The sequence below is a fragment of the Pelobates fuscus genome, chromosome 4 (genome assembly GCF_036172605.1).
Source record: "Pelobates fuscus isolate aPelFus1 chromosome 4, aPelFus1.pri, whole genome shotgun sequence".
Lineage (NCBI taxonomy): Eukaryota > Metazoa > Chordata > Amphibia > Anura > Pelobatidae > Pelobates > Pelobates fuscus.
Window position 1 is genome coordinate 306,416,745 of NC_086320.1, and position 19,720 is coordinate 306,436,464.

The 19,720-nt window shown below is 43.3% G+C and overlaps 1 protein-coding gene across 6 annotated transcripts in view; it reads right to left on the bottom strand.

Annotated features, from left to right (window-relative positions):
* SGCE (sarcoglycan epsilon) overlaps positions 1 to 14,782 on the bottom strand; it is a 108,042-nt gene extending 93,260 nt beyond the window's left edge. For all 6 annotated transcript variants that reach the window (XM_063452268.1, XM_063452271.1, XM_063452269.1 and 3 more), the window contains exon 1: positions 14,641 to 14,782. In XM_063452268.1, the coding sequence (XP_063308338.1) occupies positions 14,641 to 14,704 (64 nt within the window). In that variant the 5' untranslated portion in view covers positions 14,705 to 14,782. The remainder of the gene's footprint in view (positions 1 to 14,640) is intronic.
* Positions 14,783 to 19,720: the final 4,938 nt, after the last annotated feature.

A 19,720-nucleotide genomic window follows, 5' to 3' on the forward strand; every position in this document is an offset into this window, starting at 1 on the left:
AGGACCTATCCAATCGTAGATAGGAGGCGTTTCCGTTTCCGAATCTATGAGCTGTGCCTGCTTATGATGTGCTCTTACAAACTGACGCAGTGATAAGTTGCCTATAGCAACGCAATAAACACTCACTCTGCATTATCGGCACTAAGCCCCTCCCACTTTTCGTTGATTGGCTCTCCGGTAGATGATGGACAGTAGGCACTATCCAATCCAATCGGAAGGGGGCGTGTAACGGAAACGCCGCCTATCTACGATTGGATAGGTCCTACATTTCAGTGTATGAGGTACAAAGACGCGCTCAGGTAAGATTCCTCGTTGATAGCCTTTGAGAAAGGCGCTAGTTTAAGCGCCGAAACGCGTTAGGCATACTATGATTTTTTAATCACTTCACTTTTTATTTCCAGCACTTTATTTTGGGTGTTTATTTGTTTTTTTTATGGGGAATTTCTAGCAGATTTCTCTATTTAGTCTAGGAAGGGCTTGTACCTGTTCTAAGATCTCTTAGCGATATAGAGGACTAGCAGTGGTTAGCTTTGGCTAATGGATACAATATTGCTATAGGGACCAGTTGGCTAACAGATATTACAGGGCCATAGGGACTTTTCTCCTTTATAGCTGCCTATTGGCATGTATCAGTATTTTGCTTATCCTTGTAATCCCCTATTTCTGGGATTATGGATGTGTGTGTTTTCTAATTTTTTGTTGATGTCTATGATGTTTAAATAAACTTATGTTTTTTATTAGCAACAGTTCACTCTGAGATATCCTATCTGTGTACCCTGGACATTTTGTCCTAGGGTTCCTTTTTCCTTTCTGTCAGAAATAGTACTTTTACAGTAAGAGCAATAAAGAAGTGGAACTCTCGATGTAAACTGGTTCTATAGATTTGTTTTATAGGTTGAGCTTGATGGACTTGAGTCTTTTTTACAAGTTGGGTGATGACTAGAATTTCTGTAGATATTACCACTGGGGGAAATAGCTGCATTGTGAATACTGAATGTGGTCGTGAATGATAGGTTTTAGGCTTAGCATTTCATACATCTGTATTCCTGCTAGATTTAAAATAAATTAATGTAACATTGGATTTTTAGTTACTGTAAAAATGTTATTAAAATTTATAAACAAATGATATTCATCGTACAGATAGATACAGAAAATTCAGGGACAGCTGTAAAACTCAGATGTTCGTTGGTACATGTCCTGCTACTGGGAAGTTTTAATAAGATGTCCAAATGATTCAATACTGTTACAAAACAACTTTCCAATTGATTTATCTACAGCAGTCACTAATAAAGTCTATGGCAATTTTTGTACAATAGTCATTTGTAAACTTTTTCTAACAGTATTGAATCATTTGGAAAGCTTGTTAAATCAAGGCTTTAGATTTAAAGTGTGTATTAAATGAACACTATATTGTTAGGAATACAAACATGAATTCCTAACACTATGCTGTTAAACTATCTGTTTTAATGCACAGCCAACCTCTCTGTTAAGTAAAAATGTGGTTTTACTTACCTTTCTTCCCCTCATAACCGGTCTCGCAACGGCTGGCCCCACCTCCTTGACTGCCACTAGAGATGTTACTAGGCCGCACTGTAAACACTGCATTTTCTCTTAAAAAGCAATGCTTACAGTGCTAAGACTGCAGGGACAGGCTATAGACACCAGAACCACACGTTAAACTGTAACTATAGTGCCCATGCCCTGGACCAGATCCTTAAGGGGACACAATTGTAACCAGAACCATAACAGTTTAACGTGTGGTTCTGGTTACAATAGTGTCCCCTTAAGGATCTGGTCCAGGGCATGGGCACTGTAGTCACCAAAACAACTTTAGCTTAATGAAGCAGTTTTGGTGTATAGATCATGCCCCTTTAGTCTCACTGCTCAATTCTCTGCCATTTAGGAGTTAAATCACTTTGTTTCTGCAGCCCTAGTTTCACCTCCCTGCATGTGACTTACGCCGCCTTCCTATACACTTCCTGTAAAGAGTCATCTAATGTTTACGAATCCTTTATTGCAAATTCTGTTTAATTTAGAATGCATTATCTCCTGCTCGGTTCATAGCTAGCTAGACCCTGCAGGAGCCTCCTGTATGTAATTCAAGTTCAATTTACAGAGGAGGAGATAAAAACTTTTAAAGTAGGTAAAATCTGATTGAAAGTGAAACCATTTTTTTTTTCATGCAGGCTGTGTCAGTCACAGCAAGGGGAGGTGTGACCTGGGCTGCATGAAGAGAAACACAAGTGGTTTAACGCCTAAATGGCAGATAATTAATCCGTGGTGCCTGGGCCGGAATGTGACGCCATAGGGCACGCGAGGGAGCTATATAGGAAGTGCTGATAGACAGTGGAGCTCCCTTAGAGGAGCGCAGCGCCAACCCACTGAACCCCAGAATCCACCGCAGTTCTCCAGAAGTTAGGGAGACTGGATGGAGGGTGTGTTTTCTGCCCAATACCATCCCTTTTTCTCCCACAATGCTTCCCTAGCCACCCAAAATACTGCCCCTGCCCTGAAAATACTGTCGCTACCAAAATACTGCCCCCAATACTGTCCCTGCCAAAATACTGCCCCTGCCCCCTAATATTGTCCCTACCAAAATATTGCCACAGCCCCCCAATACTGTCCCTTCCAAAATACTGCTTCTGTCCCCCAATATGGTCCCTACCAAAATACTGCCACTGCCCCAATACTGTCCCTATCAAAATACTGCCACTGCCCCTCAATACTGTCCCTATCAAAATACTGCCACTGCCCCTCAATACTGTCCCTATCTCCCACAATACTGTCCCTGCCCCACAATACTGTCTCTAACCCCCCACAATACTGTCCCTGCCCCACAAATGCCCCAATCCCAGACAATATTGTTCCTATCCCATCCCCCACAATACTGCCCATATACTCCCAAACTAAAGAATCAATCTGCTACAATACAGCCCATGTCCCCATCAGAACAAAGCCCCAATCCCCCACAATACTACCCCTATCTGCCCCTGGCTAAGGCCCCTGCCCCACACAGTACTGTCCCTATCCCCCCACTAAAACCCTGTTGTGCAGCGCTACAGAATTTGTTGGTGCTATATAAATAATAGTAATAAAGTACCTTTTCCACAAGAGGGGATATGAAACACTAAAGGGGGTAAGGAATTCAAAAGAGGGGTTACAAAGCACAAGGCGAAGATAGTTCATTTAAGGGGAGGGAAAGGGGAAGAAAGAGGGCGGCAAAATGCATCTTCGCCTGTGTAGCCAAAAATCCTTGCACCGGCCCTGGTCCCATATCTTCATTAGCACAAAGATAATCCACAAGTGACCATGTGGCACATGCACTAAACATTGCTCAGCACGGCTATCAATTTCAGACCGCTAATCTTTATGCCCAGAGCTGGTAAGCAGCAATCTACGGCAACTCATGGGTACTTTTTCAGCAGAGGTTTCTCATCTTATTCTTGACTAAAAGTGAGCCTAATTATCCACTGGCCACCTGAGAATTAGTTGGATGGTTTGAGGGTGAGCTGAAGAAGTTGACTTTAGCAAACTTACCATCAGCTTTCAAACACTTTTTTTTTTTATTTACTGATGGACTTTAGGAGACATTAGTGACATATATCTATGGACCTACCCATTATCTGGTACTGACATAGTTTCTTGACTTAGAACTCTAGAATTCTAACCCCAGGATCCTTTTGGCACATTCTATAATTTGAAATCCGATTGCAAATGTACAATCTCTATCTAAGCATAATTATAGTCGTCATTCTCACAAATAAAACTCTTATGTTCAGGCAATTATTTTTCACACTGCCAAAATTCCCTGCCTGGGTGCAGCCCAAATAAAGAGCAATCTGCAGCCTTGACAATGTTTTGTTTTGTTGTTTGTTGCTATCAATTTTGTTTATTATTTTTAGAACCATGATTTCCTTACTATGTTTTTCCATGTTTTTTTTATGAGCCTAGCATCTAGTCTTACTTTGCACATACATACCAGTGGTCTGGAAAATCAGAATGACTGCCGACTGAATCTCTGCCAGTGAGTCAATCACTGGGCAAAGATACGACTGTTCAGTTCTACAGAATTGCTTGCATATCTAGAATGACTAATACTACAATTAATATTATTTAAAAAACCTATATTGATCTATCTTTCAATGATATGAGCATTACGAATGAAGATGAAATTTAGCTATTTTATTGTTGTTTTTTAATACATGTATCTTTTTAATCAACTTTCTTCTTTAAGTGAGAATATTATTATTATAAGCATTTATATAGCACCAGCATATTCCGCACTGCTTTACAGTTATAGAAAGGGGATATCTGAAGCAGGCACTGCTTAAACAAGCTTACCATCTATGAGGATTTGAGGTAGGTGGTTAGAGATATCATTAGGTGTCTTCCGAAAGACACTTACTGGCTTTCAGAGTTCTTATGCATTGACATTACCACTACTCTAACCAGTATATACATATTTATTTATTTAATGTTTTATTTATTGTTTTATTTTTTATTTTTTGCTGACAAATAATTTTGCTGACAATTAATTTACTTCCCAGTGTGTACCGTACAGTTCTCAATATTGGCGGTATAAAATGAGGATAGTAGGTGGATACATTGTAGGCAATTTGCATCGCTGGTGACACATTTGGTTGTCATCCTTACATGTCTGAATGCCAGGTTGAGAATTTTATTCACCTGTTTTTCGTGGATGAATCAGAAGAAAGATGTAAGATTTGCGTACTCGGTATCGAAATAGAACATGTGGGATCCTGTATGCTTAAAATAAAGGGCCACCAGCAACCACTAATTTATATGTACTCAATCCTTGAAGGTGCAATAACAGACTGGCGTTACACAACCATTCAATGTGGAATTCAAAAAGAAAAATGTCCAGCACACATCAATAGGTGAAAAGGTACTCCAAATTTATCAAGGTCTTTACTGTACGCCAAACAGTTTTTTTGAGAAAGAGCTATTGTTAAGCCAGTATGTTGGGAGCAAATGTGTGACTGCTCCACTAACTCGAGGACCATGCCTGATTTCGGTGGGGCAGTCACAATTTTCACTTCCTGACCCAGACTTTGTTCCCTGGTGTCCTGCTTTTGGGGAACGGTCTCATCAATCATTAGGCACACTTGCAACACTTTGGAGCCTGCAGAGATCACTGAAACAATGCTCCATACATGGTCTGCCCTCATTGTGCTGGCCTTCTTGCTTGGTGGACCCATTACCCCCTGCCCTCTCACAGGTGTCTTGCTTCTCGGTTTTGGTGGGTATGAAGGACTGTTGGTAGGTGTGAAAATGTCCATACCACTTGTGTGTCTTTTTTTAACTCAAAATATTGCATGTTTTAAACTGGATTATATGATTTTAGGAACATAATTTGATCTCCACTTTGAAAAGTCATACAGTGTATTCACTGAAGTTAGAATTCTAAATGAAATTCAAACTTAAGTTATAAAATACTGGAGTTGGAAAAATGATCTATGTCGCCCATGCTTTCAGTACAGCTACTCTGATTCACTTTGAATTAACTCTGAATTCTCACTTTAGTAAATAACTCTGTAAGTGAATTTTATAGGGACACTATAGTCACCAGAACAACTACAGCTTATTGTATTTGTTCTGGTGAGTAGAACCAGTCCCTTCAGACCTTTTCCAGTAAACACTGTCTTTTCAGAGAAAATGTAGTGTTTACATTACAGCCTAGTGATAACTCCACTGGCCACTCTTTAGATGGCTGCTAGAGCTACTTCCTAGGGTAGTGCTGCACAGTGTGACTGACATTCAGTGTCTCCACCCTTTGCATGGAGACACTGAATTTTCCTCATAGAGATGCATGAATTCAATTCATCTCTATGAGGAGATGCTGATTGGCCAGGGTTGTGTTTGACTTGTGCTGGCTCTGCCCCTGATCTGTCTCCTTGGCAGTCTCAGCCAATCCTATGTGAAAGCATCGTGATTGGCTCAGAGAATCATTAACGATGATCTCAGCCAAGCAGGCAGGTCAGGGGCAGTGTCAGCTGCAGAATACAAGTAAGATTTTATTATATTAAGGGGGCAAGGAGGGGACAGAGAGTCTAGATGGTGGTTTTAAAACACTACAGGGTCAAGAAAACATGTTTGTGTTCCTGACCTTATAGTGTTCCTTTAAATTTAAATTATAAAATACCCGAGTTGGAAAAATGATCTAAGTCACCCTCACCCATGCTTTCAGTACAGCTACTCTGATTCACTGTAAATTCACTATGAATTCTCGCTTTAATAAATAATCCTGTAAGTGAATTTTGAAATTAAGGTAAAAAAGTCAGGTATGCTTTCAATTTGTCTACTCTGGCCTTAAATGTGAAATTTGCATTAAATTCTCACTATTGTAAATAACCTCCATAGAGCTACTTTTGCAAAGAAAAACATCTATAAAATTATAGACAGGAAAACAAAGTATCACAAATGTGTATTTGGTGGCAAATACAAACTTATTAGAACATACATCAGTAGTGATGTCCCGAACGGTTCGCTGGCGAATAGTTCCTGGCAAACATAGCGTGTTCGCGTTCGCCACGGACGGCGAACATATGCGATGTTCGGTCCGCCCACTAATCGCCATCATTGAGTAAACTTTGACCCTTTACCTCACAGTCAGCAGACACATTCCAGCCAATCAGCAGCAGACTCTCCCTCCCAGACCCTCCCACCTCCTAGACAGCATACAATTTAGATTAATTCTGAAGCTGCATTCATTTTTTTTTCTATTTTTTTTTTTGTGTTTATTATACATTATCCTCCATAGCCAGTAACCTGTGTTTATTATACATTATCCCCCATAGCCAGTAACCTGTGTTTATTATAAATTATCCCCCCATAGCCAGTAACCTGTGTTTATTATACATTATCCTCCCATAGCCAGTAACCTGTATTTATTATACATTATCCCCCCATAGCCAGTAACCTGTGCTTATTATACATTATCTCCCCCATAGCCAATAACCTGTGTTTATTATACATTATCCTCCCAAAGCCAGTAACCTGTGTTTATTATACATTATCCTCCCATAGCCAGTAACCTGTGTTTATTATACATTATCTCCCCCATAGCCAGTAACCTGTGTTTATTATACATTATCCCCCCGCAACCAGTAACCTGTGTTTATTATACATTATCCCCCCACAACCAGTAACCTGTGTTTATTATACATTATCCCCCCACAACCAGTAACCTGTGTTTGTTATACATTATCCTCCCATATCCAGTAACCTGTGTTTATTATACATTATCCTCCCCATAGCCAGTAACCTGTGTTTATTATACATTACCCCCCCATAGCCAGTAACCTGTGTTTATTAAACATTATCCTCCCCATAGCCAGTAACCTGTGTTTATTATACATTATCCCCCCATAGCCAGTAACCTGTGTTTATTAAACATTATCCTCCACATAGCCAGTAACCTGTGTTTATTATACATTATCCCCCCATAGCCAGTAACCTGTGTTTATTATACATTATCCTTCCCATAGCCAGTAACCTGTGTTTATTATACATTATCCTCCCATAGCCAGTAACCTGTGCTTATTATATATTATCCTCACCATAGCCAGTTACCTGTGTTTATTATACATTATCCCTCCATAGCCAATAACCTGTGTTTATTATACATTATCCCCCCATAGCCAGTAACCTGTGCTTATTATACATTATCCCCCCATAGCCATAAGGCGTCACAGGCGGCCGCCTTAGGGCGCACGGGCTCTGGGGGCGCAATATTTCAGTGGCCGGCAGGAGGGAAGCTCTCCCTCCTGCCGGCCACCATCTGGACCCCGGCGCGGCAGTGCTGTGATGTGATAAGGCGCAGTGAGGGAGCTCTAATCTCACCGCTCTGCTCCCTCGCGGGCTGTCTGCTAATGCCGCGGGAGCTGGAATATGACGTCATATTCCGGTTCCCGCGGTATCAGCAGACAGCTCGCAAGGGAGCAGAGTGGTGAGATTAGAGCTCCCTCGCCGCGTCTTATCACATCACAGCACTGCCGCGCCGGGGTCCAGATGGTGGGAGGCTGGGTGGAAAATTTGTATTTATTAAAATAATTAGTGAATGTATGTCATGTGTCTGTGTGTGAGTGTCTGTGTCTGTGAGTGACAGTGTGTGTGTCTGTGAGTGACAGTGTGTGTGTCTGTGAGTGACAGTGTGTCTGTCTGTGAGTGACAGTGTGTGTGTCTGTGAGTGACAGTGTGTGTCAGTGAGTGACAGCATGTGTGTGTGTCTGTGAGTGACAGCGTGTGTGTCTGTGAGTGACAGAGTCTGTCTGTGAGTGACAGCGTGTGTGTCTGTGAGTGACAGCGTCTGTCTGTGAGTGACAGCGTCTGTCTGTGAGTGACTGAGTGTGTGTGTGTGAGTGCGTCTGTGTGTGTCTGTGAGTGATTGTATGAGTGTGTGTGCATGTGAGTGTATGAGTGTGTCTGTCAGTGTATGATGAGTGTGTGTCTGTCAAATCAGTGAGAGTATGTTTGTCATTGAGTCTGTGTGTGACTATCAGTGTGTCTGTCAATGAGTGTCAATCAGTGTGGGTCTGTCAGTGTCAATGAATGAGTGTGTGTCAGATCAATGAGTCTGTGTCTGTCAGTGACGTCTGTGTGTTTGTCATTGAGTGTGTGACTGTCAGTGTGTACAGAGTGTAGCGTAGTGGAGCGCGGTACAGGAGCTTCTGTTTCCTGTACCTGGCCAGACTGACAGGAGGTGCTCACAGAGAGAGCACTCCCTGTCAGTCTGGCCGGGTACAGAAAACTGAAGCTCCTTTAGGGGATCTGCTCCGCTCGGCAATGAAACAATAGAGATAGGAGGCACACCAGGAAGGGGAGTGTGACCACTAAAGGGGTGTGGGGTGCACCAAGGGACAGGGAGGGAATAGGAGAGAAACACCAAGAGACAGGGAAAATAGGGGGAGGGGAAAAGAACACTAAGGGGCAGGGATGGGACCACTAATGGTCGGGGAGGGGAGAGGGGCTGGTTAAGAGGCACATAGGTGAAGATTTCTTTTTGGGGGGGGGGGGCGCATCTTGACCTATCTACCTAAAAATCCAAGCACCGGCCCTGGTTGGACCTAGGCAGCATGATGTCTTAGGCCGGCCCAGAGAGTGAGTGAGTGAGTGAGTGAATAATATAATATATATGTTCAGAAACATATTAGTAATATATGTAAAGAGGGTTCATGCAAAGAGGGTGAAAAGGTATTAAAGAAAAACACACTTATTGCATCAAATTTACAAAGCCAAACTTTTAAAAGCTTTCCTCATTTCTTTCTCGGGATGAGGAATATATCGGTTGTAGACTGAGGATTTCCATCTGCCCAATCTTTTAATAATATGCACTGGAGTGTCAGTGTTGAAGGAGACCGAAGCTGCCCCTATTCTAAATGAAAGACCCGAGACATGGATACAACCCAATCTTAGGAGTAGTGTTCTGATGTAGAAGATTAATTTAGCCATAGTCAGAGGGATTCAGTGAGAGTAGTGGTGAAATGTGTGTGGCATGACTGAGTGTGGGTAAGTAAGAGTCAAGTATTTTAACTGGGCACTAGTTCTAGGTGGGATAAAGTGGTATAGCGGATGGATGAGTAGTTTGGTTCGTTTTAGAGGTTTGTAGAGAAAGTAGATAGTGATCATGATTTTTAGCGATATCCAATATTTTTAAGGTGGTCCCAATGCCACCACTCTTTTTTGACTGTAATATAATAGCAGTCAGTTTCCTTCACACGTGTGCGTTTCAGGGGCTGCCAGGGCACAGTGTCACACCAGTGCAACTCATATCTGGTGTAACAGTAGTGTACATTAAAAAAAAAAAAAACTAGAAATTTGACTGTGAAATAATAGCAGTCAGTTTCCTTCACACGTGTGCGTTTCAGGGCCTGCCAGGGCACAGCGTCACACCAGTGCAACTCATATCTGGTGTAACAGTAGTGTACATTTAAAAAAAAAAATACATGGGGCTTGTTGTCACCTTTCGGGGACCCTTGGTGTTGTACGTGGCTGGGTGGAGGAAGAGACCTTCAATGACATCAGTGAGGACAAGGAACGGGACATGGCTAGCTTGGTATCCAACCTTGTGCAAATGGGGAGTTTGCGGTTGTGCAAATGGACTGTTTGCGGTGCGTTAAATGGGGAGTTTGGTCTGTCACTGTGAAGCGGGCGTAACCCTTACACTACCTGATCGATACAACATCATACCTGATGTTTTAAAGCACGTTATTCCAAACAATTTAGGAATGTTAGGTGATTTATGCCCTTTATGGATTAAAACCAGACTCTGCATCAACTATGTAATTTTCCATGGGAGTTTTGCCATGGATCCCCCTCCGGCATGCCACAGTCCAGGTGTTAGTCCCCTTGAAACAACTTTTCCATCACTATTGTGGCCAGAAAGAGTCCCTGTGGGTTTTACCATTCGCCTGCCTATTGAAGTCTATGGCGGTTCGACGGGTTTGCGCGTTCGCGAACATTTGCGGAAATTCGCGTTCGCCATTCGCGAATGGAAAATTTTATGTTCGCGACATCACTATACACCAGTGTTAAGCAAATATGTACTGTATAAATTATATGCTGTGTATATATAGGTATAAAGAGACTGAAAAGAAGAAAATGCACTGCTTATAGTGAACCCATGATGACTGTTATGATGAGTGTTAAATTATATATCTTATTATTTTAAGCCTTGAAGTGGCACTCTAAGCACCACAACCTCTACAGCCTGCTGTAGTGGTTGTGCTACAAGCATGCCCATGGCCCCATTCTCTGGTTCTCTGTCAATGATTTGCATTAGTAGAAACAATTCCAGCCATATTTGTATGGCATTCATTGGCCAAGTCTTAATGTAAACAAATGCCATGTTAAACAAAATTAACATTGCCAATGCAGACAAGTAACTTCCTCAATAGCAATAAGATAAGTGAGGGGCTACACCACTGGTACTCAGAGGACCTTACATTTCTGTCAAACTGCTTAAAAATAATTTGACACAGAACATGGGGTGTTACCTAAGACATAACTCAGACAGAGGACCCATTTAAGCCAGCCATCTCAAACTCTGGTTCCCAAATGTTGCTGAACTATTTCCCATGATTTTCTGGCCATGTATTGCCTTCAAAAAATTCTGGGATTTGTAGGCCTCCAAAATCAGGAGGACAAGACACAATTTAAAATCTCTGCTTAAAGCTAAAGGTCCCATCCAGCACTGCCAACATCACCATGATTACACTAATGTAACATCCGCCTGCTGATCTATCCCCCTCGGATAAATTTGATCCTGCTTGGAAATATCTCCACCAGCCAAGACATCCTCCTATGACACAGACATGCTGTCTTGTTAGAAGATTATTTCCAGAAACTACTGTACATGCATGGTAGTTGCTGTGACAAATATCCCATGTCTCTCAGTTGTCAGCATACAGCATATATACATTTTATAGTCTTCAATTTTCAAAGTTGTGTATACTATGAAAGGTACATTTTAATGTCCAATAAATTACAAAACATGCTCTACACTACTGCACATTTATGACTGGCTGCTTTCCACATACTTTGGTCAGGTGATGTGTGAATACAAACATACATGTATAAACATATGACAGGCTACAGCAAGCATGTCAAACTCGCGGGCCGCGGGCCGCATGCAGCCCACAAGGGACATCTTTGCGGCCGGGCGAGCTGCGAGTACATGCTGGTATTAGCAGAGTAGGCACCTGCTTTCCCCACATTGCAGGTGCCTATTCTGCTAACACTTACCCGGCCGGGGAGGAGGGCCAGGGAGGGAGCTCAGTGTTCCTGCTCCTCACTCCTCCACACTCGCGTTGTCTGTAGTGATGCCGGGCGCCGGAATGTGACGTCAAATTCCAGCACCTGGCATCGTGAGGGAGCAGTGAGGAGCAGATAGAAGGACCCCAGGGAGATGCCCCACATCAGCTCCAAAAGGTAGGGAACAATAAAGTAAAGTATGTGTGTGCAAGAATGTGTAAGTGTGTGTGTGTGTGTGTGTGTGTGTGTGTCTGTCTGTGTGTGTCTGTCAGTGAGTGTGTCTGTCTGTCAGTGTATGTGTGTCTGTCTGTTTGTGTGTCTTTGTATCTGTGAGTTTGTGTGTTTGTCTGTTTGTGTCTGTCTGTGAGTGTGTCTGTCAGTGAGTGTGTGTCTGTCTGTGTGTCTGTCAGTGTGTGTGTGTCTGTCTGTGAGTGTCTGTCTGTGAGTGAGTGTGTGTGTCTGTGTGTCTATGAGTGTGTCTCTGCGTGTCTGTCAGTGTCTGTGTGTTTCTGTCAGTGAGTGTCTGTGTGTGTCTGTCAGTGAGTGTGTGTGTGTGTCTGTCAGTGAGTGTGTGTGTGTGTCTGTCAGTGTGTGTGTGTCTGTCAGTGTGTGTCAGTGAGTGTTTGTGTGTGGGTCACTGTTGCATTGGCTGCGACTGGACAGTGGAGCACCTGGAGGTGCATGGAGGCACGCAACGCCACGTCACATTCCAACGTAACATCAACGTGCTCCACCTTCACAGGGTTTCAAGAAGTAGCGGAAGGATCAGATTTGGCAAAGGGTGCGGACGGCGCCATTTGGGGTATACCAGATGCCGGACTCCGGAGTCGCATACTAGCAACGGCAATGTGAGTGGAATCTGTTTATTGGCTAAAGGGGGGTACTGGGATTTAGTATATGGGGGGTGGGGGGACTGGGATTTAATATATGGGGGGACTGGGATTTAGTGGAGGGGGGACTGGGATTTAGTAGAGGGGGGTTCTGTGGTTTAGTAGAGGGGATGCTGTTTTTTTTAATACTGTAATTTTCCAAATAAACCTACATTTCTATGAACATTTTTTTTTATTTTTTTTATTTTGCGGCCCACGTAACCTTAAACCTTGCTTATGTGACCCATGCTAGACTTTGAGTTTGACATGCTTCGGTTACACTCTAGCACTGGCTACCTTATTGCTCAGGGCACCGAAGCTGCATCATATAAGATCAGAATGGTTCAAGGTCTAAGAGGCTCCTTTAAGCCACAGAAATTCTGATACTCCATGCCTCTTTTTTTTTTTTTTAGGGCCTTTTGATGTGTTTGCAGTATTACGCAATACATTAATGAAACAATAAGTTTATTTAAAGAAACACTCCTAACACCATAACCACTCCAGCTACCCATAATGATTATGGTGCCAGGAGTGTCCTGGCGATCGTCTGACACTCCCAGTCTCTTAGCTAAGCACTACTTAGAAATTTCTGTCTCTCCGGCAATGTTAGCAAAGGCAGGGAGCAGCGCCCTATGGTAAATAATCAAACATGTCAAAAATGGTTTGAAATCTTACAATGGGGAGTGCCAGGACAATCCAAGCACCATAATCATTACATCAAGCTAAAGTAGTTATGGTGCTTGGAGTGTTCTTTGAATTTAATATAAATGTATATATAGTCTGATGGTTATTGTGTTATATTATTACTATCTTAAAAGAATAAATAATTTGTTAATATTTATTTATTAAAAGAATAAAGATTTTTAAATTTTTTTATTTTTTTTAAACTCAACTACATTAAGATACTCTGTACATATCATGAGTATTTACAGTACTACATGAACCATACATCCAAGCATTTAATACTTAAATGTTTGACATTTGATCTGGGGACAAATATATCTAATATCAGAGAGAGTTTTTAATTCTCAGCAGTTTTTAATTTAGTTACTAATGATCTGATATTTAAAACTGACCAGTTAGTAATTTTACATTATTTAGTCATTAAAGTGAAACACTTATCACAATATAATAGTAACCCACAATAGTTAATATTAGTACCCATTTCAATCATTTCCATATTTGGCCAAATATGGAACACAACTACTGTGCTTGGCTGGTGCCTCTAAACACAGCATTCTGCTTCACACTGTGCTGTGTTAGATCTCTCCAATTTTACCAACAAAATGATGACACTGACAATATCAACAGCAAAACCACAAATACATGGAGCTCTCATTTATATCCGAGTAAGATAGTTCTGGAAAATGTACACGAGAGCAGTTTATTTCCCCAACATGCAGCAAGATCCTGGAGTATATGGGGTGTATTTGAGTATATTTAAAACAGATTTTTTTTTTTATTTTTTTTAATGAATTGTGTCTGTATGTACTTCCATACATAAGTTCACCATATGCTTTATTATGATAAAATAAAGATATATTTTAGAACAGGAGAAGGGACAGGTTTCCAGTGTGGTTAGAATGAATATATTTATAGAATTTTCGGAAACATCAGCCTTTTGCACACAGGTTTCCAGCCAAGATGCCTGCACATGATGTCAGCTAGATTTCCCAGAATGCTCAGCCAGCCAAAATGCTGGATGAGCATCATAGGGGAAATGTACTCCCTAGCAGCTGGTGTGCCAGAGGTTAGCTATCACTGCAGCTTCAGAGCTGATGTGCTGCAGATGTGCTCCCTGGGTGACAGGATTTCACAGCCAACATCTGGCTGGATACCTCGCTGACTGTGCATCACACATAACTGCACACAGCAGGCTCATGTTTTCCATCCTGCCAGGGCTGAGCTGGATGTGGCAGTGAGAGGCTCTCTGTGTATGTCTGTGTGTGTGTGTGTGTGTGTGTGTGTGTTAGTGTGTGCAGCAGCTGTGTCCACAAACCTGTGAGCAGTAAGGTGCTGGAGCTGAGAGCTGCAGGGCTCATCGCCGACACTGTGTCCATCATTGCCCGCAGGTTTCTTGTTTTATCCCCCTTTATTCGACTCACAGGCTGCAGACCACAAGCAGCATCTCCTCCTCTTCCTTTCCCTCCCCCTATCTACATCCCTCCTTCCTTCACCTCCCTCCATAGTCTCCCTCCTGTCTCCCTCTCACAGAATATGGGGCAAGTGACAAAAATTCCAATATATTTTGGGGTGGGATGAAACGGATAACAGATGCACCATTGTTACTTGGTCCATGACAGGCACAACAGGCTGTAAGGATGGACTGGAATGACTGTATTTCTAGCAAATATCATGAGGAATCTCTAAATTGGGTCCAAATGCTTTTTTACTGGTTTTCTGAAATAAGCACATCATATCTGACAACAGCAAACTCTGCAAAGCATTTTAAAGTACAATGAAGAGGAGTTTGGCATTAAAATTCAATATCTAACAACATTTGGCAGAATTTTAGAATTCTTAAGTAAATCGTCTTAAAGGGACAAAACTGTAGCCAAATATAAGCAGGCCAAGGTTTTTCCAGGGATTCATAAAAACTATTCATCTAAAATGCAAGCAGAATTTTTAAACGCAAAAAAGACAGCCACCCCTAAGTTTCACTTTGTCTGGTAAAACATACACCTCCTTCTGCAGTGACTAAAAAATGTCTGATATATCTCAGCCAATCCTTCCACCGTTTTAAAGGAAAATGTTGAGCTAGGCAGCATTATGTAGTTCAGAAAGTCCATGTAGTTTCATTCATGAAAATACATGAATAAAACAACTCAAATTCTTTTTTTTACAAATGAAGCTTGTTGCAGCCAAAGGATATATCCTAGAAAGGTAATGCATAGACTTGTAGAGATGAGGAGCAGCACGTTTTGGATTTTCACCATCACACAGGGGGTGGGTCAGAAAAGAGACTGTTTCCCTTTGAAGTAATCATGTAGCAAAATACACTCAGGTATGCTGAAGCAAAAGTTAGATAATGAAGATATCAGGAAGCAGTTCTATTTTAATAATTGCATTTACAATGACTTATTAGTGCTAATTTCCAAGTGATTTACAACAAACATACTAAATGTTCATTCCTTGATGGTTAGTATTGGCTACCAGAAAATAAATTGTATTAACACAATTCATATAAGCACCAACTACCAACAGCAAACAAGCGATAGCATAAGCGCAATAAAACTGACACTTGCTTGGACTATTTGTGGGTGTCAATGAGAGGGAAAGGTCTCAAAGTTCACGTTTATACTTTAAAAAACAACTTGCATACATGATGGACGTGCTATTTTATAAGAATGTTACTGTTAGCTCAAAGCATTTATCACAAGCCGAGGTAACTCTGTTCAGTGGTCTAAATGTACTCTGTAAACAGTTGATGGTGGTAAACTGAAAACTAACAGGGTTATTCACTGAAGTTAAAATTGTCGAGAATTTCCAATTTTGGACCAAAATACCCAGACCAGAAACATAGCTGACTTGGAGAATTTTTCCAATTCAGCTATTGTTTTGACTTTGAATCAGTGGATCCAGAGCCTGATCTCGGGAAGAGCACTTGTAGATTATTTAAATAAATAATCCAGGCACAATAACCACTACAGCTCAGTGTAGTAGTTATGGCGCCAGTAGTGCCAGGATCCCATCCATAGAGTAAGTAGTCAAACCGTTTAAGAACAGTTTGACAACTTACCTGGGGTCTGCTGGGATATAGGGCATAGGAGCAGTGGTATGTGTTAGGGGTGAAGTGTGTGTGTGAGCGGTGAAGTGTGTGTGCGAGTGCGTGAGGGCGGCAGTGTAGGTCAGGGTTGCAGTGTGTGTTAGGGGGCAGTGTATGTGTGGGGCAGTGTGGGTGTGGGAGAGCTGCAGTGTGTGTGTGTGTGTGTGTGTGTGTGTTTGGGGTAGTGTTTGTGGGGCAGTGTGTGTATGGGGGCAGTGTTTGTTTGGCAGTGTGTGTTTGTGGGGCAGTGTGTGTAGTGTGTGTATTGGGGCAGTGTTTGTGGGGCAGTGTGTGTAGTGTGTGTATTGGGGGCAGTGTTTGTGGGGCAGTGTGTGTAGTGTGTGTATGGGGGGCAGTGTGTGTGGGGCAGTGTGTGTATGAGGGGCAGTGTGTGTGGGGGCAGTGTGTTTATGGGGGCAGTGTGTGTAGTGTGTGTGGGGGCAGTGTGTGTAGTGTGTATGGGGGCAGTGTGTGTAGTGTGTGTGGGGGCAGTGTTTGTGGGGCAGTGTGTGTATGGGGGCAGTGTTTGTGGGGCAGTGTGTGTATGGGGGAAGTGTGTGTATGGGGGGCAGTGTTTGGGGGGCAGTGTGTGTAGTGTGTGGGGGCAGTGTGTGTATGGGAGCAGTGTGTGTAGTGTGTGTGGGAGCAGTGTGTGTAGTGTGTGCATGGGGGCAGTGTGTGTAGTGTGTGTGGGGGCAGTGTGTGTAGTGTGTGCGGGGGCAGTGTGTGTATGGGGGCATTGTTTGTGGGGCAGTGTGTGTATGGGGAGCAGTGTTTGTGGGGCAGTGTGTGTATGGGAGCAGTGTTTGTGGGGCAGTGTGTGTAGTGTGTGTATTGGGGCAGTGTTTGTGGGGCAGTGTGTGTATGGGGGCAGTGTTTATGGGCCACTCCCTTCTTACCTTAGGGAGGAGGGGGTACATTTCCCTGGTGGTCCCAGTGGGATTCATTGGGGTTTCAGTGGGGAGAGTGAACTCTAGCCCACGCTCCAGGGCTAGAGTTCACTCTCATGAGATTTGGAGCGTTGCCGTGGTAACCGCGGCAACGCTTCATGCTCGCGAGAGTAGGACCCGGAGCTGCAGGAGTCCTCTCTCACTCCCTCCCCCAGCCGGCTGCCAGCATAGTGCATGCGGACCGGGGAGGGAGATCTCTGATCTTCCCGGTCCGCAGGCACATTGCAGGGCTGGCACTTGGTCAGTGCCAGCCCTGCACTAGCCGGCAGGGGAGAATCTCGGGGGGGGCATTTGCCCTGTTGCCACCCCCCTGGATGCGCCACTGCTTTGAATTCCCAACAATTCTTCAATGTAATAAATAACCTTGTATATTTACAAATCTAAGATAAAAAAAAAAAGAAAAAAATTCCAATAAGACCAATTTTGGTGTACATTTAGCAAAATCACTTTGCAATTCACTGTTTCGTAAAAAGTTTTAAACAGGTCTGGTGATATGAGATCCACAGGGTTGATCTAAGGAGGTCCCCTGCCAGCCCATGTAGGGCAGCATCAGGCCAAAAAGAGAGCTGAGACCCTTCATGGGCTGATAAGGAGATGAGGTTACCTTCGATGAGTTCTAACATCAGGGGAATAGAGTCAGACAGTGTCTGTTTGTCTTTCTTGCATGCTTCGATAGCTTCAGAGCATTGCCGTGGTAACCAGTAGCAACAGACTGAAACCCCAGATCAGAAGTGACAACCAAAAATCCAGTCCACTGGACCACCTAGGGTCAGCATGCCCCCTCTCACTGAAAGATTATAATATGAGGGGTGTAAAAAAAAATTTTTTTATTATTATTGTTGAATTATTAAAAGGAACACAGTAGGCAGCTCAGTGAAGTGGTCTGGGAGCTACGACGCTTTTAGTGCTGCAATATTAAACATTGCAGTTCCAGAGAAACTGCAATGTTTGCATTGCAGCTCAAAGTCTGCCTTCAGTGGCTGTCTGAATCGAAATTAACCTTTGGTCCGTTATCTGTCGCTGGACTTCCTCACGCTCTGCATGAGGACCTCCATTGTCAGATTTTTCCCCACAGGAAAGCATTGATTCAATGCTTTCCTACAGGGAGGTGTAATGCACACTCGGCGGTGGGGGCACGAGGGGGGGGGGGGGAGGCAAGGGCAGCTATAGAGCCAGGAATACAGCTTTGAGTTCCTAGCACCAGGACTGCCATCAGGGGGTGACAACCATGACTGTTGTCACAGGCACAGCGGTCCTGGGGGGCCCAGACTGCACAGGTAATCCTCTGCGTGTCCGGGCCCCCCACCCTCTAATGTGCATATATATATAGCACCTACCGCTATAAATATATGCCCCTGCGGGCCCTGCTGACTTCTATACTTACCTCCCTTTCTGGCACTCTCGCGAGCCGCGGCTGTAAAGTATTGCCGCGGGTTGCCGTGACAACACTTGCGGCATGCAATGCATGCTGGGCTCGCTACAGAAGTAGAGCCCGGAGTGGGAAGGTGCAGACTGCTGAGTACCTCTTTGCTGGCCTAACCAGCCCAGCTGAGCCACCCGACCACCAGGGAATCCAGTGTCCCCCCTCCCTGGCTACAGGTAAGAGGCAGTGAGGGGGAATACATTTTAATAAAAATGTTATAAAAATGTAACAGCAAAAAAAAAATACCCCCCAACACACACTATCAAACAGACAAAAAAAAACACTACACACACACACACACAGCATCGACTACACACACACAGCATCCACTACACACACACACAGCATCCACTACACACACACAGCATCCACTACACACATACACACACCATCCACCACATAAACACACAGACCCCACTACACACACACATATCATCCACTACACACACACACAAATATCATCCACTACACACACACATATCATCAACTACATACACACAGCATCCACTACACACACACATATCATCCACTACACACACACAGCATCCACTACACACACATCATCTATGACACACACACACATATCATCCACTACACACACATCATCCACTGCATACACACACACATCATCCACTGTGCACACATACATCATCCACTGCGCACACACACATCATCCACTACACACACACACACACACAGCATCCGCCATATAAACACACACACTGCATCCACCGCACATCATCAAACAGACAAAATGCATCCACTACACAAACACACAGACTGCATCCAACACATAAACACACACATCATCCACGACACACACACATCATCCACTACACACACACACACATCAGGCTTGATTAGGGTGTGCCCAGGCACATGCCTATGTAGGGTACCAAGTTTCCATGGAAACAGGTTGCCTAGCAAAGATGGATCCTTA